The 24,293-nt window shown below is 38.1% G+C and overlaps 1 protein-coding gene across 3 annotated transcripts in view; it reads right to left on the reverse strand.

The window, feature by feature from the left end:
• The window catches only part of trpm3 (transient receptor potential cation channel, subfamily M, member 3), a 971,875-nt gene that overhangs the window by 570,125 nt on the left and 377,457 nt on the right, over window positions 1-24,293 (reverse strand). The window contains exon 1 of one of the 3 annotated variants that reach the window (XM_051927388.1): window positions 13,352-13,813. The exons of the other annotated variants lie outside the window; for them this stretch is intronic. Coding sequence (XP_051783348.1) covers window positions 13,352-13,441 — 90 coding nt within the window. The 5' untranslated portion in view covers window positions 13,442-13,813. Of the gene's footprint in view, window positions 1-13,351; window positions 13,814-24,293 lie in introns of those variants that run through there. 3 annotated transcript variants of the gene reach the window in all.

Genomic DNA, 24,293 nt, shown 5'->3' on the forward strand with positions numbered 1-24,293 from the left:
TAATCCTGTTGTGCATTTCAAGGCATTTGTAGAATTAGAAATAAAAATGTAAGATTCATGCGTGCTTTGAGAGTGCAATGTTGTGACCAATTGGCTCTCAATTGAGTGAGTTTAGAGAATGGCTTCCCATTTATACTGTGGTTGTTATGAACATGGCTGTAGTCATATATTTAACCATTTAATTTTTGACCAGTGTATGCAGTTCGGGGTCACTTGGGATTTGCTGTCTTGGACGTGGCACCAATATCGCACGCATCAACAACGCATCATTCCAAAAATGTTAGTGTTTCAAAATTTCTACGTTAGCCTGACATTCATTAATGTTTTGAAGCACAAGGCAAATCTCTCCAATTGTATGGTATGCAATGTGCTAATGGAAGAGCATAATCTCAGGGGTGCACAATTAGAGGGGCTACTTAATTCCTGAAAACGAATCAGCAAAATCTAAATTTATATCGTTCATGTTTTTTTTTTTTTAAACCAAAAATAATGTTTATTAGTTTACTAGTTTAACAACTAAAATTTGACTAAAGCTCATATGACACATTTAAATGACGTATAAGGGTATTACAATACCATCCCCAGTTATGACTTATTTCTGCATTTACAGGTCAGTCATTTGAAGACAATGACAAATTCTGCATTAATGCACAGGCATGGGCAATACCAAAGGCTGATCAGTTTCATCAGGTAGCTTGAAAACAACATAACAAAGGATGTTTAATGGGAGTTTTAAAATAATAAAAACTTTAAAATGTCAAATCTAATATTACAAAAGTAGCTTTAAAGTTGTGACACAACTAAAATAAAAAATGAATAGATTTAGACAGGTATGTCACGTTTGAAATTTGAATGATTTTGACTTGGCCACTAAATATTACTCTTCAGTAATAAGTGATATTAAGCAGCTAATTTCTCCTCCAACCATATCCTGATGCTGTTTCACAACAGCAAATGTCATAAACCTGACAAAATGGTTTTCAGACAAAGCAGATTTGAATTCTTATTTGTATTCTTATAAAAGCAGCTTTAAAGAGTATATGTAAATTAAAATATTCAAAATTACTTTGATATTTGCTTCGTAGTAAGGATACCTGGGTTTGCTTCCTGGGTCCTCCCTGTGTGGAGTTTGCATGTTTTCCCCATGTCTGTGTGGGTTTCCTCTGGGTGTTCTGGTTTCCTCCCACAGTCCAAAGACATGCAGGTTAGGTGCTTTGGCGATCCTAAATTGTCCCTAGTGTGTGCTTGGTGTGTAGGGGTGTGGGTGTGTGTATGTCCTGCAGTGCCCAGGATTTGTTCCTGCCTTGAACCCTGTGTTGGCTGGGATTGGCTCCAGCAGACCCCCATGACCCTGTGTTAGGATATAGCGGGTTGGATAATGACTGACTGACTGACTTTGATATTCACTAATTCATCTGGCAATGACATCATAATGTTACGGTTTTTAGTATTGGTCTTAAGGCTTTTTCAGTTGATGGACAGAATCTGTAAGTGAATAAATTCAGAACATGCTCATAACAAGATAAATTGAGCTGCCCACTGTAATCATATCATTCTTTATAAACACCATGCTAAAATCCTCCAAAGCCAGTAAAATGGCCACCATTTGTTGTTATCACAGAGAGAAATCTCCTTCTCTGCCACACATGTAAAGAACAAGAAAATACAAACAAATAACTCCAGTTCTTAAATCCTTACACTGGCTCCCGGTTAAGTTTAGGGCAGATTTCAAAATCCTCCTTTTAACATATAAAGCCTTAAATGGCCAAGGTCCTGCTTACTTACCAGAGTGCACATTAGGATCTCAAGATGCTGGTCTGCTTATGATTCCAAGGACTGATAAAATAACAGTGGGAGATTGAGCTTTTAGTTACAGTGCCCCAAAATTATGGAATGGTCTGCCTGCTACTATAAGAGATGCCCCTTTGGTCTCAGCTGTTAAATCCTGGCTGAAGACTCACTACTTCAGTTTAGCATATCCTGACTAGAGCTGCTGATTAACTTTACATACTGCATCTCTGTTGTTAGTCATTAGCACTAAAACATAAGTAATATGATAGTTATAATTTTTACTAACCCTCACCTATTCTGTTTCTCTTCTTGATACTCAAATGTGTCACTTGGTGACACTGGCCACCTGCCAAGTTGTTCTGCCTGCCTAAGGTAAAGTTGTCTCTGATGGAAGATTAGAGGAATTGTTGGGTAGAGGGGTCCTTTCATCAAACTGGCTGGCCCAGCGCTAACTCAGCTGTGGAATGGCCAATACGGGGAGGCAGCTTGATGGCCGAGGTCACCAGAACTCTGAACAAATCCAAATCGTATTATGTGATATCATCCACTGTTGAATTCTGCTCTGAACTTGTAATGTTTCTATTGCACAATTATATTGTATTGAGAATAACTTGTGTATTGTATTGATCCCCTTTTTTTGACACCCACTGTATCCTCAACCTACCTCGAAAGGGGCCTCTCTTTGAACTGCCTTTCCCAAGGTTTCTTCCATTTTTTCCTTACAAGGGTTTTTTGGGAGTTTTTCCTTGTCTTCTTAGAGAGTCACGGCTAGGGGGCTGTCAAAAGGCAGGGCCTGTTAAAGCCCATTGCAGCACTCCTTGTGTGATTTTGGGCTATACAAAAATAATTGTATTGCATTATATGTATTTTTTTGCAAATCAAAAATATGAAAATATAAGGTTTTCTAATTTTTATTCCATATCAAACCAAACTTTCATAAAAAAAATAGGTGTGCATGAGATAAACTAAAACACACACAGAAACTATTCATAATACCTTGTTAAAGTCTCCAAATTCAATATTTCTGGGTGTATAAAGAAATATAACCTTTTAGTTTTATCTAATAAGAGTTCGATAAACAAAACTTTATGACCGAATAAAATGGTGGTAGTTCGAAAGATTTAAATTCCTGTGGGTGGTACATTAAGACAAAAAGCTGAGAAGCCCCTGTTGTTAATGATTTTCTAAGGTCTAGTTCTGGCCAGCCATCATTTCAATACCATTAATTATATTTATGTATTTACTACTAGGCTACTAATTTTGTTTTGTTTTTTTGTGGGCAAATTGCCACAATGTACAGTAGCACCTATGGTAAAATAATAATTTTAATTATCACATTTTATTGAACCATTGATTTAAATTAAGCAGAAATACCCCATGGAGGCCAAGCTGGTTAGTATTGATGATTGACAATATATAAAAATATTTTGAAGAATCTAAACTTCAATGATCCTTGGGAATAGTGGGAATGGGACATTTCAATTAGCATCTTAAAAAAAGGAGTGGAACTCAGCCATACATAGAATTCAGTCTTTTTCTAAATGTACCAAGAGTTCCATAATTCAATTAAAAGTTCTTCATCGATCACACTTAGCTCATTTAAAATTCTCTAACATGTAACTAGGACAATATCCAACCTGTCAGCGTTGTTATCTAGCTCCAGTATCACTAAGCTACATGTTTTGGAAATGTACTAAACTAACATAATTTTGGATAAAAATCTTTACATTCTTCTCTGACAGCCTTGGTGTCACAATCACTCCTAATCCATTAATACCGAATATTTGGTATTCTCCCAAATGGGATAAAAATGCATAGGAATAAATCAGTTGTAATAGTCTAGGCCACTCTGCTAGTACACAGACGTATCTTCCTAAACTGGAGGAATCCCAACATACCTTCTATAACTCTTGGGTAAGTGACATTTTATATTATCTCAAATTACAAAAAAATGCAATTCTTCCAAGAGGATATGTATAAAACATTTTAAAAATATGGCAAAAATGTATTAACATAACTTTAGAATAAGCATGTCGGACCCATAATTAACCCTCTTTTGCGATTAATTATTCTATTACATTTAGAAAGTTAGATGGGATGGCACGGTGGCGCAGTGGGTAGTGCTGCTGCCTCGCAGTTGGGAGACTCAGGTTCGCTTCCCGGGTCCTCCCTGCGTGGAGTTTGCATGTTCTCCCCGTGTCTGCATTGGTTTCCTCCCACTGTCCAAAGACATGCAGGTTAGGTGCACTGGCGATTCTAAATTGTCCCTAGTGTGTGCTTGGTGTGTGTCTGTGTGCTGGCGCCCTGCCCAGGGTTTGTTTCCTGCCTTGCACCCTGTGTTGGCTAGGACTGGCTCCAGCAGACCCCTGTGACCCTGTAGTTAGGATATAGTGGGTTGGATAATGGATGGATCTTTCAAATTTTCCACAATCTCAAAGCAAAATGTAATGCAGTATCTAAAGCAGGATGCAATATAAGAAAATTCATGCTATTTCCAATACTACACTTCCCAAAATGAACACTTTAGTACATCCATCAGTTGGTCACACTTATTGGCTGCCCCACATCATCCTCTGACAAGTCCCTAGAGAATTTTATGAGGAATGAGGTGACAGGAAAGCATGGATCTTCTGGATATACACTCTTCGATCGATAAAACTCTGTCATAAGCAATTCAATAAATGGTGTGGCAAGATTGTGGTGGCTGAAAAAATAAAAAATCCATAACTCAACTAATTTATTAGGCTAAACAAAATGAAAAAAAAACAATAACAGATACTGACTTCAACTTGAAAAATCCTTAAAACACGTGACTGATGCATTAATATAGTAACATGTAATATGTTTGAAATCAAAGAGAAAAGACTTTAACAAAAACACCTACTTTATATGTAAAATTTATATAACTGATCTGCATAGATTTGTTAACATTTCATCCATCTATGTTCTAACCTCCTTAGTCTGTTTATGGTAGTGGGAAGCCTCAGCCTATCTCTGCAGCAGCAGGCATGAACCAGGGTAAGTCTCATGTCCATCAAATATACATCATCACTCATTCATACAGGGTCTTTAAGCTGGAGGTCTCAAATACAGTTCCTAGAGCAGGGATGTCAAACTCAGATCCTGGAGATCCGCTGTAACGGCAGGTTTTCACTCCAATAACTTGCTTAATTAGTAACCAGTTACTATTGCTAATGGAATTTACTACGTTGCCTTGATATTAATTGATTTGTGTTTTAATGGTTTAATTTTTCTTTAACTAGTAGCCAAACAATAATGAGATGCAAAGCAAGCCACCAGATGAGTTGACTAATTTGACCAATTTTGTGCCTGTGTATCTATCATATAATAGATAGATAGATAGATAGATAGATAGATAGATAGATAGATAGATAGATAGATAGATAGATAGATAGATAGATAGATAGATAGATAGATAGATAGATAGATAGATAGATAGATAGATAGATAGATACTTTATTAATCCCAAGGGGAAATTCACATTCTTCAGCAGCAGCATACTGATACAAAAAACAACATTAAATTAAAGATTGATAATAATGCAGGTAAAAGAAGACAATAACTTTGTATAATGTTAACGTTTACCCCGCCCCGGGTGAAATTGAAGAGTCGCATAGTTTGGGGGAGGAACGATCTCAGTCTGTCAGTGGAGCAGGACAGTGACAGCAGTCTTTCGCTGAAGCTGCTCTTCTGTCTGGAGATGACACTGTTTAGTGGATGCGGTGGATTCTCCATAATTGATAGGAGCCTGCTTAGCGCCCATCGCTCTGCCACAGATGTCAAACTGTCCAGCTCCATACCAACAATAGAACCTGCCTTTCTCACCAGTTTGTCCAGGCATGAGGCGTCTTTCTTCTTAATGCTGCCTCCCCAGCACACCACCGTGTAGAAGAGGGCGCTTGCCACAACTGGCTGATAGAACATCTGCAGCATCTTATTGCAGATGTTGAAGGACGCCAGCCTCCTAAGGTCTCAATAAAATATTTGAAATGAAAAAAAAAAGTGAAGGTCTGAGAAATGTTGATCTAAAATCAACAGCTTTTGAAATATCCAGTGTGGTAGACTGCGAGCACTTTCTTAATTAGTAGGCAATCACTGCTGCAAATGGAACAGACTTTATGGAACACCAACTTGCTTAAGATTCCAGAGCCTGAACTGTTTCATTTTTCCTTAACCAACAGCCAGTTCACAGTAAGCACTGAGCCTTCTCAGTGTTTCCTCCTAGTGCAATGGAGATTGTAATGGCTTGGGGTTTTCAACAGTGTTGTGCAAGTTCACACCTCACAAGAACTAGCTCAAAGTTCAGTTCACATAGATTAAAATGAATAAATTCATGTTCATAGTTCACTATTTCAATTTTAAACTAGTTTATGTATGTTGTAGTTTTTAAGGAGTGAGAATAAATGACCCATGAGCGTACTTTTTTCAATAGAACCTCTCAATAGAACCAGCAGCCAATCACTACCATTTACCATTTAGTATAGGCCTAACTGTTGTGGATATTGGTACAAAGTTATGTATTGTACAAGTGGAAGTAAAAGAATACAGTACATAGTTATGTAAAGTCATTTTCTTAGTTTTCACATGGGGCCTATGTATGCCTATGTGTATCAGTTCAAATAGGTTACTAACTACTCATATATGAAAAATGCATAATGCCCTTCAAACAACTAATTACATGTAGGCCTATTCTGCCTTGCGATGAAATTAATTATACTCTAGCAATTCAGACACATGAAATGGGAATGAGAATATTGAAAATAAAAGTTTGCTCCATATATGTAAATGATATGTACTGTAGACAGAAGGCACAAAAGAGGAACAATGTGGAATTGTTTTATTTTGTTTTATTTGTCTGTTGCGTCAATACTGCTCCGCTCAAAAATTTTATTCTAGAAACTTATCATAAAACCTTAAGCAACACTTTCAATGTAATAGGTGGTCATACGCTCAATTTCCAACCGCACAAATGGTGACTGTGGAACCAGCACGTAGGTGAAGTAACCTAATGCTGCCGGTCAAAATTCGCATCGTATATTGCATATCCAATGGGGAAAAATATAAAGTGGCCTCATGAAGTACAACATTTTGCTAAAAGCGAAAGTGCAGCTTAAGCACAAGCAGGCAGACACAGACAGTGCCTATTTGATTTTGCGTTATTTTTTCTGAATACAAATAAATGGCAAAAAATTTGTACTAAATAAATATTCGCAAAAATACAGTATTTGTGCTTATCTGAATACATTACAGGGTAAGCCAAAACGTTTAATCTGGACCTAAACCAGATCCAGAATGTCACATAAAACTGAACTAGCTCACGTTTAAGTTCTTCACTTGCAAATACGTTACGTTAAGTTCACCGTTCTTAGAAAAATAAGCTTGTTCAATGAGCACCCTCTTTTGAACTAGTTCATGCACAACACTGGTTTTCACTGCAATTATAATTAGAAGCCAATAGTTACTGTTAATGATATTTATGTTATTTAATTATGTGGCCTGATCATGTGACATACTGTATATTCTATTAGCAACAATAATAGGCTTAATAGTTCAAAAGAGCAAAACAAAAGAAAACATCAAAACAAACAAAATTGTTCAAGGAGCAAATCTTCAAGTTACCTCAAGTTATGCTGAACAGTGGTTCCCCATGAAGAAAAGTCCTTTACAGGTACACTGCTCACTCTTTTAAAGACGGGTGACATGACCATGTGACCACACTCCTGTGACGTCAGACACACATAAACACAAAGCGTATGCTCCCTAAAGACACATAACATGAGAGTAAGAGAAACAGAGATGTTTTGTTTTGAGAAGTTTGTAATTTTTTATGTCATCTTTGTGATGTTTCCATAATGCCATTTTGTATTCATGATTTAGACCGTGAGCAACATTTTTTTGGTGTTTTTAAATGGCTGTGGCCTTATTCTTTGCATGCTATGCCCGTTATTGGTCATCTGACACAGGGGTCAAGTGATGTATTATGTCATCACTCTCCACCTATAAAAGACGACAGCCTGCTACCCTCTGTGTCCAAGTATGTGGAATTTCTAAAACAACCATTACAGTTTAGCCAGGGCTTTATGACTGTTTTGTTCATTTTTTATGTTAAAATGATTGATTATTTAGCCTTCTTTATGTCCATGCATCTTTAACCATGTGCCTTGCATTTTGTGGCCGGCCACCTGTCAAGGGACTGCTCTCCGCTCCATGAAGGCTCAGGAAAACCCACAGTTCCTTGTAGTTCATAGAATGCACTGACATTGGCGAGTTTCTCCAGTGTTTATTCTATACTTTTTGTGAATTTTTGACCCTATACTCTGTGTTTGACTTGGCTTTGGGATTTGTATTTTTGAGACTTCTTTGCCTTGGTCTGACTTTGTCTTTTCAGGCACCTTTAGTGCTCTTCAGAGCTTCACTGTTTCCAAGCATTTTTTGCTGATAATAAATCATTTTATTTTTAAAGATTTTACATTTGCCCTCTTTGTTTCTAGCTGGGGTTTGATACTTTTATACTAAGAAAAATTTCATGGCAGCAGCTTGTTTTTGATCTAATTATTTTAAAATCCTTTTAGGGAGTCAGGAATTTTTAACTATTTTTTTTTTTATTTTTGACTTGGTTTCTGATTTTGTACATTGGGCTTTTTCAATCAATATTTTGTGCCTTGTTGATGTTAACCCCTTGTTCTCTTTCTCACATCTTCTTGTACTCTCTCTGTCACATGATTTATGGTTAAAGAACAGTAAGTATGTCATTGATAGAATACCAAAAAAAAAAAACAGAATTACTTAATCCTTGACATGCAAGGAAAATGCCAAGGCATGGAATCAAACCCAGGATTTTAAAGCTGTAAGGCAGCAGTGCTAACCACTCTTTGATTGTGTTGGCTCTTACTTAATATTATTATAATCCTATAGTACCTATTATGCATCCATCCATTTTCCCATCTTGTTTTGATCAATATACAGTTAGCTGACAAGGAACCAGAGGCTGTCCTGCTGGCATGAGGCTCGAGCCACATGTGGTCAGTCCATGGCACACACCGCACATCTTACACTATCATCCTCGAGGCCAACTTGGAATCAGCAATGAAGGTGACAGCATGTGTGTTTTGACAATAAAAGAAACCTGGAGTCCCCAGTCACAAAAATAAGAAGGAACCATACAAACTCCACAGAGAAGGTGCCCCCTTTGGGGAATCAGACAAGAACTCTGTACTACCACACTATGAATTCATTAGGGGAACCTTAAGCAAACTTTTCCATTGTTTTGACTACCTGATGTATTAATACACAGCACAGTGTTGCTGTATGAATAGCAGTTGTCACACATTTTATTATATAAGAAACACTCCAAAATCAACTTGCGCAAAGGTAAAAACAATAATTTACAAAAAAATATCAGGTATTAATTGAAAATGGTAGCATGTCAAGCATAGTATTCTACCAGCTACTACGAAAACACCACAATAAAGTGTATCTAACCTAATCTAACAGGGGTCAGAAGACCAGTTTAAGAGCTGATGTCAAAAACCACTTCAACATGTTTTTACAAACCTAATAATTAAAACGTTCACCAATGAAACATAACCCAGTTGTCTAAATGTTTAGCAAGTATTCAGAAAAGCCACTAAGCAGAGTCTGTTTCGCAAAACACGATCTTAAATCAATGTGTTACTGAAGGATGCCTCATGGACACTGCAATTCAATCTTATGTACATGATTAAGAAACTCTCTGCATGTCCTTATTGTTTTCTCAGATAAGTTAATAACAGTTAAAATGTCTAAAATTCTACCATTCAGCATGTAGAATGTAAAATGGCCTAAAGGGTGGTTTGAAAGAACTTGATATCAAATTAAATCAAACTTTTTAAAAACAAAATGCGGGGAAGTTAGGTTATTTCAGCTTGTTAATTTTAAGGTCTGGCTGTCTGTTCTGCACATTCAAAAATTGTTTCAGTCAGTAGAGCCATTTAAGGCCTAGCTTTAGGCATAAAGGAAAGTTAAAAGAAAAACTGGAGTTGATGTCTTTGGGGTATAGATATTTAGGGTTATTTAGGGGCCTAAAATAAATGAATTACATGAAAAGCTTAGGAAGAAACTAAACTGAAAAAAATATAACAGCAAGGTTCTGAAGCTGAACAGCAAGCATTGATTAAAGAGATCAGTTTAACCCCCTGGCTAACTGGATTAATGCCTCATTACATGTAGCCAATTTGCAGAGATGCTTTTGGGGGCCACTTTGAAAAAGCATGGGAATTGACTGCAGGGGTTGGTGAATTGTACGGCATATTTTTTTAGGCTGGTGATGAGTTGAGGTTTGGGGGGCAGGTAAGCAGGAATTAATGAAGAGTGGTGCCCATAAAAGCCACAGAAAGTCTTTGAGTTTGACTGGTAACTTTACACTCATTCAGCACTGGACAGTGTACTTCATTTAATAAACCATAAAACACACACAAAAAAACAAAACAAAATACAGCAGTCTTAGCTCCACAAGCTAAAGAATAATCTAGCATGAGTAGTACGTGCCCACAAAATAAAGACGAGAAATATTTATAGCTGAGGAACTGAGCTGAGGGGAGGTGTTACTCATACTCAATAAGTAGTTTAACATTTAATGCATATGCTGTACTTTGTTTTTCTGGAGATACACTTTAGTGATGTTCAAAATGTCATATTTTTCTAGTCCCTGAGATTATCTAATAACCAAGAGTATAAATACATACATACATACATACATACATACATACATACATACATACATACATACATACATACATACATACATACATGCATACATAAACAACCTCTAGCAATATGATGTCTCAATCTGTACATGGGGCTCATTGCATTGTACAAAATTCTGGAATTACATCTTGTTTCATTATATTTTTTTGGGGATCAATAAACATATTGCAACTGTGCCCAATACAATTTCAATTCTTAATTTGTTTACTGTCTGTGTAGATTTCGCACATTCTCCTCATGCCTGAGTAATCTCACTCCATAGAAATGTGCATTTTGAAGATTGGAAACTCAGATTGTTCCCACTATGAGTGAATATGCAGAAAAGTGAACTAGTATCTGGTGCAGAACCTGTTCCTGCTTTTGACACGATTCTGCTTTTGACACCTCAAGGCTTTATAAAATGAATTGTTTGTAGCAAAGTGAAAAAAGTGGTTAGTGCTATATTTTCATAGTTAAAAAGTTAATTTCCTTGATAATTCACTGTCAGTGTGAATATTGCATGTTCTCCCCTTTTCTCCAGGTACTGAGTCTGTCAAATGACAGTGAATATTAAATTAATTGGTGACTCCATTTTGTCCCAATCTAAGTAAATGTTTCTTGTGATGAACTTTCACCCTGTTCAGGTTGGGTTGCTGTCCTCCTCTGATGTTTTGGAATTGGCTCCTGCACCTCACCATGCTAAAAATTGTGATTAATTGCATTCATAAAATGGATTAGATATGTAGGTTTGTCACATCTCAAAAATGTGCAGGTTAAGTCACTTTACCACTTTAAATCAGCCCGATATGAGGAAATATGGGTGTGTTCATGAATTAGCCCTTTGATAAAAAAATGAGGTCCTTCCAGGAATTCCTGAGACCCATTCATTGAAAACTAGACTAAAACAGATAGACCAGTAATTCAAAAGAGATTTTCTCTGTGAACTTTCATATATCCCACAGATGTGCAAGGCAGGTTAAGTAACATTTTGATTTTGGGTCTATATTAATGAGTTATGTCTATGTATGTCCAGTAATGTCATAGTGTCCCATGAAGGATTCATTCCTTCATTATGCACAATATTAATGGTAGGGCTCCAAGTCCCAACAGTAATAAATTGCATAAAGCAGGTTCAGAAAACAAATGAACATATGAAAAAAATGTATTTTACCAAATTATTCTCACTGCAAACAGTAAATACAACAAAGAATTAATCAGGTGTTGAACTTTGTGAAACAAGTTAACTGATTCTGTTGATTTCTCAGTGTGATAGCAAAAGATATGCTTATTTTTTGTGTCGTTTTATTGTTTTATCTCCACCTTGTTATTCTGTTTGGCCTCTAAAGCTTATCCTGTCTTGGTTTAAGGTTATTTCTTCCACAGCTTGGGGGAAGTGCAGGAGAAAACATACTTAACATAATCACGTTAGTGCAATGGTGGAAAAATTACTTGCTTGGGGAGAAAAAAAAATCTGATTTCTGTTATAGAACAACCCAGCGGAAAGCCTTCAGATATCTGCATTAAAATGTTTCTAGCAATAGAGGCTCACATGTAAAGCATTAGCTTCAACATGGCCAGCATATTTCTTTAAGAATTCACTGTTCAAATGAATACACACACATACATACAAAAGCTGCTTGGCACCTCAGTATTGATTTGTTATTTGAACAGCAGTGTCACCTTATTGCCACAATAACTGTCATTCATAAAGTGTCCTCTCTTAATACATTTTTATTACATATATCATTGTCTTATTTTTTGACAGCAAGAGCAAAATAATAATAATAATAAATCAATTACACACATTTTCTCATTTCACAATCCAGATGTTGCTGCATAGATAGCTAGTAGATGGGCAACTTTGTGCTTCTTTACAATTTGAAACCCAGGCTACGAGCATAAGGGGTTAAGCTGAAACTGCAACATCTCCTGTGTAATCCAACAAGAACATTCAGCGGCATATCTTCAGCAGCATGGGCTTCCCCAAGGTTTCTGCGCTCGTAAATTTATTATCTGCCAGGCATTACACAGAATAATCCCTTTTTCTGGTTAGCATATAATATAAGAAATCCCTTCTCTCTGCTGTGACCATTTCAAGCAGTGGGACGCTGTACTGTAGGGTCATGAAATCCAAAACCAGTTTGCTTAAGAATCTTCTCTTAAAGCCTCCAGGGACAAGACAGTCTATTTATTTAGCTTTGTTAAACACATTCTGACAACTCCTTGCTAGTGAACGGGAATCATCAGCATTCTCTCTAATGAAATTCTTTTGCACTTCTCTTTATTTCTTACAAAGCTTTCTCTAGGTCTCTCCCAGCATTCAAATTGTTAAACTGAAAAGCACACACATAAACTGCAATCCAAGTGTCTTTAAGACAAGTTGCACACAATGCTGTACAAGCTAATTAACCCCATTTTGGCAGCAAGACCAGTAGCACAGCATGCTGAGGAAAATACCGGCAAGACAGCTAACACGGGGGACCCCTTCAAATGTGCCAAAGAGCAGCTAGCCTATCAGCTCCAACCAAAGCAAGCGGCACGGCAAAACCCACAAGGCGAGCACAGGTTAGCCAAGCAACAGCAGCCAAGTCATTTCTCCTGTATGGAAGTGAATAATCCTTTCCCAGCTTGCCAGGACACTTCTGAGCAACCAAACCACTGGGACTGACCCAAGTCACAAATGGGACTCCAAGATCCCTCAAGACACTGAAGTTTCTTGTCCTTCCCAAATTAGAATGAAAGCTCGCCAGACAGACCCCGTGCCAGAACTGACAATCCAATCCACAGTAACTGAAAGCAAACACTTTGGCTATACCTTAAGGAGTCGGACCGATGGGAGAAAAGCCGCATGGCACAGCTTCCGAATGGTCCAGTTCAAAGGCCGGGGTGCATCCGGCTGATTCATGACCCCCCTTCTGTTTCTGTGTGTTGTTGTTGTTGTTGTTGCTTAGTTTTTTTAAATCCCACTTCCGTCAAAAACAAATAAGTGTGCATGTGTGAACCCAGTTTGTGAAAAGAGTTGCTTCGGTCTGTTCCCTCAGTTTCCCATCATGATGGTAGCCAGGAGCCGATCCTCTCTTCAGGTACGACAAGTACAAGTGGTGTCTTACCCCCCCTCCCAACCCCCCACAAGTTCAATATATGACCTCCGACATCTGATGATCACCCTCCAGAAGGCTGCCTCCCCTCTTGTAGAGCAGCAGTGCTCATGCATATCAAACAAGCAGGCTGACTAGTAGCAAGGAGCCGCCTGCTGCTGTTGCTGCTGCACAGGGGAGGGCTGTACTGTCTTCAAGACAAAAAGGACAGCCTCTTTCTCTCTCTCTCTCTCTCTCTCTCTCTCTCTCTCTCTCTCTCTCTCTCTCTCTCACTCTCTCTCTCTCTCTCTCTCTCACTCTCTGTCTCCCCCCTCCCTCACCCCCCCTCTCTCTTCTTCTTTCACTGCAGGGTTTACCAACAGCCAGAATTACCGAGGGAGTCTTTTCACATACAATCTTCAGCTGGTCAGACTCAGGTGAAGCACTCTGCTTATTTTTAGTCGGCAATCAGAATCAGATGGAGTTTCTCAGTTCATTTTTATTTTTAATTTACTTCAGCCTCCTCACACCTTCAACAGCCAACTCACTCTACAAATCCCCCCATCCTGCCTCCACATCTCGTGCAGCAATTTCATGAAAACACTACCAATGAAGTCAGGATTGAATGAAATGAACAGTTCTTATTCTTCAAAGCTCCCTGCCAGACACACATTCAGAAAACTGTGATCTGTCCCTGTGTGGCAATGAAGAACATTAAGAACCATGACAAATGGATTTTACATGGTGGGGAAGGTCCACACCTCAGTTCTGTTAATATTTCTATTTGTTTCAAATGTACTACTGATGTTTTCCATTGCTTTTTCAAAAATCATAGGTCTCACATAAAGCTAAACTGTGATTGTGGGTTTATTAAGGACGGCATTCTGAAAAATCATTTTGGTATATTACATTTAGTTAACAAACTAATTCATATTTAAATATTGCCTATCATCCAGGAATAACTGTTCTTGTTGTAGGTGGTGCTCTGTGACTAAATGTGGTTGGCTATCATGCTTTCATCCTTGATCTGACTGAACAGGCCTTTGAGGCTGTAATTGTTGCTTATTTCTACTACAATATAATAAAACACTACTGTGTGTGTGTGTGTGTGTGTGTGTATGTGTGTCTGGGCCCTCTGAGCAATCTGATTTGTCATTTTGGCTTAAATTGCTCAGTGGTAGGGATGATAGTATGATACTTTAGAAGTGCAAAGTTCAATTCCTAGTGTGACAACATTTTTTCATTTTTACAAAAAAATACGTAAAATTACACATTTCAGTGACAACAAAGAGAACAACTTACTGAACGATATTTGGTTGTTATATATTAACAAGGAACAACTCAAGTTACATTCAAACAAGTTTTCACAGTGTGTAATGGGGGCCTGTCTACCATTGGTGGCAGTCAAAAAGCAGATAGAAGGTTAGCAAGGTGCCTCAAAATGACAGAGTCTGACAAAAAGCATTTACATGAAAGTGATTGAGAGAGATATGGAGATAAGGATCAGGGTCAGATGTTAGAAAAGGTGGGCATATACCTCTCTCAACCAGTTTTTGCACATGGCCAGCTATATGTGGCTCTATCAAGAATCAAGAGAAGAAAACACGTGAAGGTGATGATAAGCTGGTAAGGAGAGTAACAGTGATACAAATAGTGTATAGAGGCATCCTATAGAGACACAAGTAGAACAGAGTTAGGGTAGGGGATATGGTAACAGTAGATTCCGGTGTCATTTATGCTAGTTATATGTTGATTAGTCTCATAAAGAAGTAGTCATACATAGTGTATTATCAAATACATTTATTGACAGGTACGTGTAGCTAGTATTCAATAAAATGTATGTCTGTACAACAGTCTTCAGTGAGTACAGTTGCCAACTACTTGCACATGTTTACAGTTATAGTGTATAATATAACACAACACTCCATTCTTAAACCTGTTCAGAGTAACAGTAGGCCAAATTCTATCCCAGAAGCACTAGGCAAGGCACCAAACACACCCAAAATCACAAATTGGAATCAACACTTAACCTTTCCTTCACATTTTTGGGAATATAGGAAGAAAGTTAAAATACCCAGAAAAAAATGCATACTGACACAGGGTGTACAATCAAACTCCATATGGACAGTGACCAGGCATGGGATTCAAACTCAGGATGTTGGATCTTTTTGGCACTGACTGCTGCACCACTCTGCTACGCTCATATATATGCAGACAGTAAAACATTTACATAAATAACCACATACATGACTTTAAATAGTAAATTATAGCAAGTTTAATGATAAGCATAAAGAAATCATAACTATATAAAGTCCATTGACATTAATTGCAATTGGGCCAGCTAATGAAGAATGACTGAGGCTAACTGGCCACCATGTGGATTGCTATGTTTTGTCACCCATGCTCATTTTACATCATTTAACTGGGATGAATCATGTGTCGCAATAACGACCATGAGACATTGCGAAGGTTTGGGGCAGCCATCCATTTAATAGTTCCCGGCGGCAAGATTGATTCAAATAGAGCGACATGTTTATTCAACAGAGTCCAAAACAGAACTGATTTTCTTCAGGCAATATGGCGGCTTTAAAGGCCAGCAAAGGAAGTGATGTCATCAGCACCGGAACCGGAAGGGACATCATTGGCTGCCCCAGAGCTGGGCGGGATTTCCCTAGACTGGTCTGCAAAAGTTCGAGAGGGAAAGTTAGTGCACTTCGCCACCCCATGGTCTGGCATGGAATTACATGTATTCATGGAAGGTTATCATCTTGGTTATCATCTTGGAGGTTGCTTCCATTTATTTTGATGATTAAGAATACTTTGTGCAATCTAAAAATAAGAATAGTAATCATTGTAAATCCCAAAAATATCACACACTTGCCCATCTTTGAGATGTGGAACAAAACTGGAGTACCTGCATAAAAACTCACATAGCCAGGAGAGAACTTCAAATACAAACATGCCCTAGACCCAGACAGACAGATCTCATCTGCCTGGGTTCAGGACCTATTTGCATTTGATAATCTCACTTGGCTGTGTGAGGTTTGGTTCTGTCAGGTCCTAGTAACAGGTCATAGTTAAAATGAGGCAACAACAGTATGCCCTAAAAAATCAGCCACTTAACTGCATATTGCGTAACTCGTTTCAATGGATACAACCAAGTTTTCACCATCCATGTCTCAAACTCTCAGCTACTGAGAATGTGCTTTCCTAGTGTCTATTGCACATCTATCCATCCATTGAAGTCCTAACCAAGATTCCCCAGAATCATGGTGTTTGTGGAACTTGAATTACACAGACAACGGAACAACTCATTTTTAACTCACGACACTATTACTATGAATGGAGAGAAGGCTAGTAAGATCTTAGCTCAACAAATCCACAAGCAGGAAGTTCACAATGCAATACCAGTAATTACCCATATAGACGGAGACAAAATCATTGACCATAAAAATATAATGCACACATTTAGAGACTAATATAAGTCTTTATATTCTACTCAGTTTAAAGAAGACATGACACAATCTAATGCATTTTGGATGCATTACAGATACCACAACTAGATTCTCTCAGTGCAGATGAATTAGATAAACCTCTGGCACTCTCAGAATTACTAGATGTTATAAACTCACTTTAGAGTAGGAAAGCAGCAGGCCCTGATGACTGCCCTGACGAGTTTTATAAAAAATGTTCAATTAAGTTAGCTCCCTTTTATTAGCAACATTTACAGATGCCAGAGACAATAACATTCTACCTCAAACTTTTCACCAAACATTATAATTACCATCTTTCCTAAGAAAAATCAGGTCTTATTACACTGTGCATCATACAGACCAATCTCACTCCTGAATAATGATGTTAAGATACTCTCTAAAGTTCTAGCTGGAAGGATTGAGAAAGTGCTTCCTTCGGTAATATTACAAGACCAAACTGGATTTATTAAAGGCAGACACTTAGCTTCCAATCTTCAACGCCTGTTTAATGTAATATATTCACCCACAAAGTCTAACACCCCGGAGAAATTATTATCACTGGATGCAGAAAAGCATTTGATACGGTTGAATGGGACAACCTTTTCACTACACTGGAGAAATTTCTGTTTGGTCCGAACATATGTACATGGATAAAACTACTGTATATCAATCCAAAAGCTTCAATTTGTATTAACAACATTATTTCAGACAACTTCAAACTAGAATGTGGTACTAGACAAGGATGCTCCCTGTCACAACTGCTATTTGCAATCGCCATTGAGCCACTGGCAGTTCAATTTCGAAATGCTTATAAGATGAAGGGGATTATCAGAGAAGGACTTAAACAGAAAATATCAGTATATGCAGATGATATGGTACTATATATTCCAGATCCACAAAATACTGGTTCCTGCAGACCTAGCAGCACTAGCAGAATTTCAAAAGATTTCTGGACTCAGAATTAATTTGAATAAAAGTGAATCACACAGACCTAAGTCATCTCTGAATAAAGTAGCAGTACATTTCAGTACACACCCATGCACTTACCCACACCAATTGTGCTCACCTGAACATATTTTGGAGATGTGGGAAGAAAACAAGGAGGACAATACATACTGTACATAAACATGTAGAATATGCAAACCACACATGGAAAATGCTCAGACCGGTATCTGAACCCAGGCCCACTTCAATGTTTTTCATCTGCAGTATTTGTCTGGAGGAAAGGGTTGTGCCATCTTTAACAACTCAAATGTCGGCACAAGTTTTGCGAAGTCCTTCAAAAGTAATAAAAGTAATTATGATTATTTTTCATGCCCAATCTAATTAGCATTTAAATAGTTTTATAATGAAAAGTAACAGTCATTAGAAGTATCTGAAAAAATTCTTTAAGTTAAATGGTATTCATTTTTGTCAAAACCAGACAAAGGAAAATAAAAGCTTGTCATAAGACAATTGCTTAAGAGAAGAGGTAAGTATGCCACCATGGCAACTTCGGTTTATTTTACATGTTCAGTGTACTACATTTGAATCTTTTTACAAACTTAATTGACCTCAGATATGAAATGAAATTCATAACTGGGTGGATTGTGTATTTAGACTACTAAATTGTTAAAGATGACATCATTTTGAAAAGGCTATCAATTTTCACACTTCGCAGCTGTCACATGCCTTTGTGTTTTCTGCATTTGTACAAAAACAAGGGTAATTGTGTAGGCTAAAATATTAAAGGCAAATGAAATACATGAAATAGCTTAGAAATGTTTTTCTGTTTTTGAAAATATTGCCTTCACAATATCAATATTTGTACATGTCCACATCATTTGCACTCCAATACAGGGTCACTGAGTTTTCTGTACCTAACCACGCAAAATCCAGTGCAAGAATGGCATTAACTGTGGGCAGGGTGTCAGTCCATCACATGACACATTAGTTCAGGAGTCAGTATTAAACTAACATATGGGTGGAATTTGGGGCACCCAGAAAACACCTATGTCGACTTTAAAAGTACATAAGAAATATATTCCTATCTATGAATCAAACTTTGGCATGTGTAGGGATGGGAATCGAAAACCGGTTCTTGTTGAGAACCGGTTCCCACTGTTTCAATTCCTTGGAATTGTTTGCCATTTTTGCAAACGATTCCCCTATTGATTCCAGTAGCCTCGAATGACATCACCACGTTGCGTAGCGTCATTTACCCAGCAGGAAACATGGCGCCTAAGCGGCACAAACGCTCAAAAGTTTGGTTATACTTTACGAGAAAGGATGACAACAGGGCAACTTGCAATACTTGCAAAGTAGATATTTCATCAAAGGGAGGAAACACTACGAATATGCAAAAGCATTTGCACACAAAACACGCGATAACCTTAAATGAATGTTGTGTTTTTGATCCGCTCCGGACTAGTGAATCTCAACCCAGCAGCAGCGGTAACATTTGCAGGTCCTCTCCAGTTAATACGGCAGGTAACTAATCAACTAACATTGCATATTATGTTAACGCGATTTGCCTTATTGCAAAACCTGCTATTACTGTGCATTGCATTTAGATGACCATGACGAGAGAGACAGACAGAGTCTGGCTGTCTCAGATGCTGGCAGTTCTCGCTGCAGTCTACCGGTAGCTTCTCCTTTCACAGAGGTGGGGAAAAGTAAAATGACACAGGCCAGGATAGACGAATGTCACCGAGCAGTGACTAAGTTTGTGGTAAAAGGCTTGCACCCATTTGCCACAGTAGATGCCCCCGATTTTCGGTAAGTGAATGTGTTTAATTGTAGGCTAAGTCAGGGAATGTCAAATTTGCGTGTTCTCCTCTTACCAGATGTTTCATCCGTTTCCATTTCTGAGCTGAAACGTGTTGAAGGCAGCCGTCACTGCAGATGGATGGGCAAGTTTTAGTCAAGATCATTACCTCACAGTAACGCTGCATTATGTCAGGAATGGCCAGGCTCAAGAAAAAGTCCTCAAAACCAAACCAGTGTACCAGGCACAGACAGGGACAGCTGTTGCAGAGGAGACTGATGAGATCTTGGAGGAGTATGGTATCAAAGACAAGGTTGTGGCAGCCACTGTTGATAATGCGGCCAACATGGATGTAGCTGTCAAAATAGTTGATGGTTGCAGAATTGCACTGTGCACAGTTCCATTGGACTTGAGTTGATTGTATTTGTTGCTGGCTGATGTAGTTTTTTTTTTGTGTGCTCAGCTCATATATACATTTAAAAAGGAGAGTGTAAATGTTACTGGACATTCTTGTGTAATTGCCACAGAATAATTTATGTTATACTTTGTTATTGCTACAGAAGAATATTTATTTTATTATTATTTTACATTTACACATTTTTTTCTGGGGACCCCGTGGCACCCCATCGAGGAGCCGTAGGCTGTGGATCTCTTAAGATCTCACTGTTGGGTTTGTAAGGTCATGCCACTCCTAAATTTCTATCTTGTTCAAAGATAAGATATAAAACAAAGTTCTAAGTTAATCGACCTGTGTGTTCTCCTTTTTTAAAAATAAGAATCGATAGGAGAATCGATAAAGAATCGAATTGTTAAACAGAATCGAAAATGGAATCGGAATCGTGAAAATCTTATCAATTCCCATCCCTAGGCATGTGAAGCTGTGAGCTAGAAGTGCTAAAACCATGCAATATACTCAACGCTTAATTTTAAAAAGATAAGATTATTTCAATGATGTTTTTTTAACTATGCTTAAAGACAGGAGCTATTCTAAGCATATTTTTTTGAGAATCTAACTTAAATAAGGTGATTAATTGTATATGAATGAAGCTAAATGCCATCCTTTTTCGTGCCTGTCCACCTCCTAGTCCAGTGGTTTCCAATCCATATCGTGATGGACCAATATGGCTGCAGGATTTAGTTCCAACTGGTATCACAAACAGAGTGCAATTTTAAAATTATAAATTAGAAGAGGAGTAAGCATCTGGGCAAAGGCTGAAAGGATGCTTAAGTGTCAGACCTACTAGCTTTATCATTAGGATATAACAGGTTACAGTAAATGTAATTAGAACACCTGGAAAATTGGAATGAAAATCATGATGATGATGAAAATCTTGAAAACCAAGAGAAAAAAACACCAAATTATCTCAATGTAGTACACATAATTGCTTGCTATATTCCATTTAAATTTAGCAAACACGGTTTAGAAATTTACGATGTCAACTCCATGCCTTTATAATTGTCATCATTAGGTTACAATTAAGGAAGAAAATTCCAAAGGAATTGGTGAATTAATATAAAACTGGCAAAAAAGGAATAAGAACTTAAAAATATCTCAAAAATGTAAATATTCATACATTTTTTATGATTATTGCAACGGTGCTGACGAGGTACATCAAACTGGGGTTTAATTACCAGCACTGTGAGCTGGCATTACATCATGTAAATGCCCCAGGTACTACTACTAGGGTAAGCTGCAGTGGAGCCTAGAAAAACAGCAAGCCAACAAAGTCACATATGAATTCCATCCACTGTGGCAACACCGAGCTGCTCTTCTAAGGACTGTGAGTCACCCAAAAAAGCTATGTAAAGGCCAAAAATCTATGTGGCACTACATTTGTGTCAGAAGCAGAACAAAGAGAAGACCTACATTCCAACTTAGCAAAGCACCTAATGCCATGGAAACCTAAAATGGACTTTCTGGGCTCATCTGAGAAATTGCTGGAGAGTCTATAATAGATACCGAGGTCTGGGATCTGGATTTTTCAGCATCACTCCAGGGAGGTACGCAGCTGAAACACCACTACCTCTGAAGCCCCACTACCACATCTCCATCTGCAAAAGTTATTTGACCTGGGTGTGTAGTCACCAGAGGAGCTTCGGCTTTTGGACCTGGGAAAAAGTATGGTAGGTCGAGTTGCCACTGAACCAGGCTGACAAGGTACATCAAACTGGGGTTTAATTACCAGCACTATGAGTGCTGTGTGAGTGCAGTGTGAAGTAGGACTGGTTGTACTCTGCAGACAAAGGGTGGTGGCAGATTGTTGATGTGTTATAGTGCAGCTGTTGAGGGTCTCTAAGCTGAGATATGCTCAGCTATTTGCAGCATCAGTTCAGAGAAGGAACTGAAGGACAGCCAAGAGACACATCTGCTGATATATATAAAGAGGTTCACCTACCCACATAAAATGGACAGATCACCACACAGAAATGTGGTGTTAAACACCTCTGACACATCATAAAGCAGGGCAGCACTCAACATTCCTGCTGCGGACACTTGACAATGAAGCAAGAACCCTACTGATGTGTCTTTGTCACCTGCTATGGAAACAAAGACCACCATGCCATTTTAAAGATTTTTTGTTTCCTTGAAAGAAAATGGAAGTGGTTGCTGGAGTCAGCAAGCTTTGAAGGTAAGGCTATGTAATGGTGCTGACACGATGCATCAGCCAGGGGATGAGTCACCACCACTATGAGCTGGTATTCCATCATGTGAATGAGCAGCTACAGTGTCAGCTGCAGGGGAGCCTAGATAAATGGCAAGCCTGCAAAGTCACAAATGAATTCCATCCAGTAAGCTACTTAAAAGGGCAATAACCCCCTTGGCACTCTGTGCCAACATTACAATAAGAATATCACACTATTTCTCTTTTCCAAATGCAGACTAAGAGAAGATAAAAAAAGTCCAGTTTATTAAACAATGAGGTCAAATACAGGCAAAAACAACTTACTGATTCTGAAAGTTTGCAACATAAACCTGCAGTTACAAAGGTCCCAGGACTGGGAATGAAAACCACTGTCCTAGGCTATAGCACATTGTATGTGAAATTGTCTGAAACACAGCAGCCTCACCAGGAAGCCCAACTATATGAACCTGCAAACTCCCTTGGCACAAAGCATGCTCTTTTCAGCCACTATGCACCATCCAACGATCACTGAATATTCTTTCATGCTCCTGCCAACCTGTACTTTCCAGGTTCTCTCATGTAAATGGGCAATTCATCCATGTGACGTGATCTCAGCTTGGTCATTACTGTCAGAGTGCCTGTGCTTCTTGGCAGCATTCAGAATAATTAGGAACATAAACTACTGTATCATTATTAAAATAGGAACGTTCTGTTTATAGAAATATTTGTCTTGCACCAAAAAGTCAAGCAAATTCCCAAATTAACACACACAGCTGTCTTTTCCCTGACTCAGATGTGTCAAGCTCAAGTTTGTTTGATCTGTGATACTAATTCTAATTTATCTCATAAACTTGAAATGAAAGCAGTTTAAGGCTTACAGTTAGAAAGCTTTCACAAGAAATGTGACACCAGGCATCTATCAGACTGCAAAGTGACTGCATTAGGCATTTTCAATTAGATTTGAATGTTTACAAATACTTTGTTTATGGGAAAAGTATACGCAAGGTTTGGTGTTTTGTTCCCTCTGTTCTGCTTCTTGATACTCCTCCTATTAACTCTATCAAGAGGTTTTGTGGACATACTGTCTTCAAATCCACCAGTTAATTAAACTATTAACACGTAAGTTTTTTTTTTTTTTAATAAACTTCCTATGGTATTTTATCCTGTTTATGTTGCATAGTCCACTAGCCATGACACATCTACAGATGGTACTGTACAGTTCTCTGCACTCATTATGCATACATCAAGGCTTGTTAAGTTCTCTCATTCCTTGTCTTAGGATCAATCATGCTGTGGATACAACAGCTTTCCATGACTCTAAAATTGGAATATATAAAACTGAATGTATGTTTGTTTATCCTACAAGCAAATCCATACTGCTGAACCTATCTCCACCTACTTTTCCACATAACCCTCATTTGTACCTGGGCTATGTTTTGTTCTGTAATTTGACTGTGCCTGCACTTTATAAAGTGTCTCTGTGACACCTTTGGGACTTGGCACAGGTATGCAAAGTTGGGTTTTAATTAGTGAAATTTTGGCTTGGGAACAAAAACATTTACCATGCATATTTTATTTAGTGACCACATCTGTGCTTTTTCCATCTTGAGCAGCCCCAGGTACTACTGCTAGTATACCTTTAAAAATAACCATGGCAGTGTTATAGTTTGCTAGTAAAGAGGAAATAATAATGGAAGCGATCAGAAGAAGAAATATCTAAAATGTCAAATTCTATTTAAGAACCAAAAGTCAAAATCAAAGCCATAAAAGCTATAATGTTATTCAAGGCCACAAACAAATAACACACATCAATTACTTCGAAGAATCTGCAAACTCG

This window comes from Erpetoichthys calabaricus, chromosome 5, assembly GCF_900747795.2.
Source record: "Erpetoichthys calabaricus chromosome 5, fErpCal1.3, whole genome shotgun sequence".
Taxonomy (NCBI): domain Eukaryota; kingdom Metazoa; phylum Chordata; class Cladistia; order Polypteriformes; family Polypteridae; genus Erpetoichthys; species Erpetoichthys calabaricus.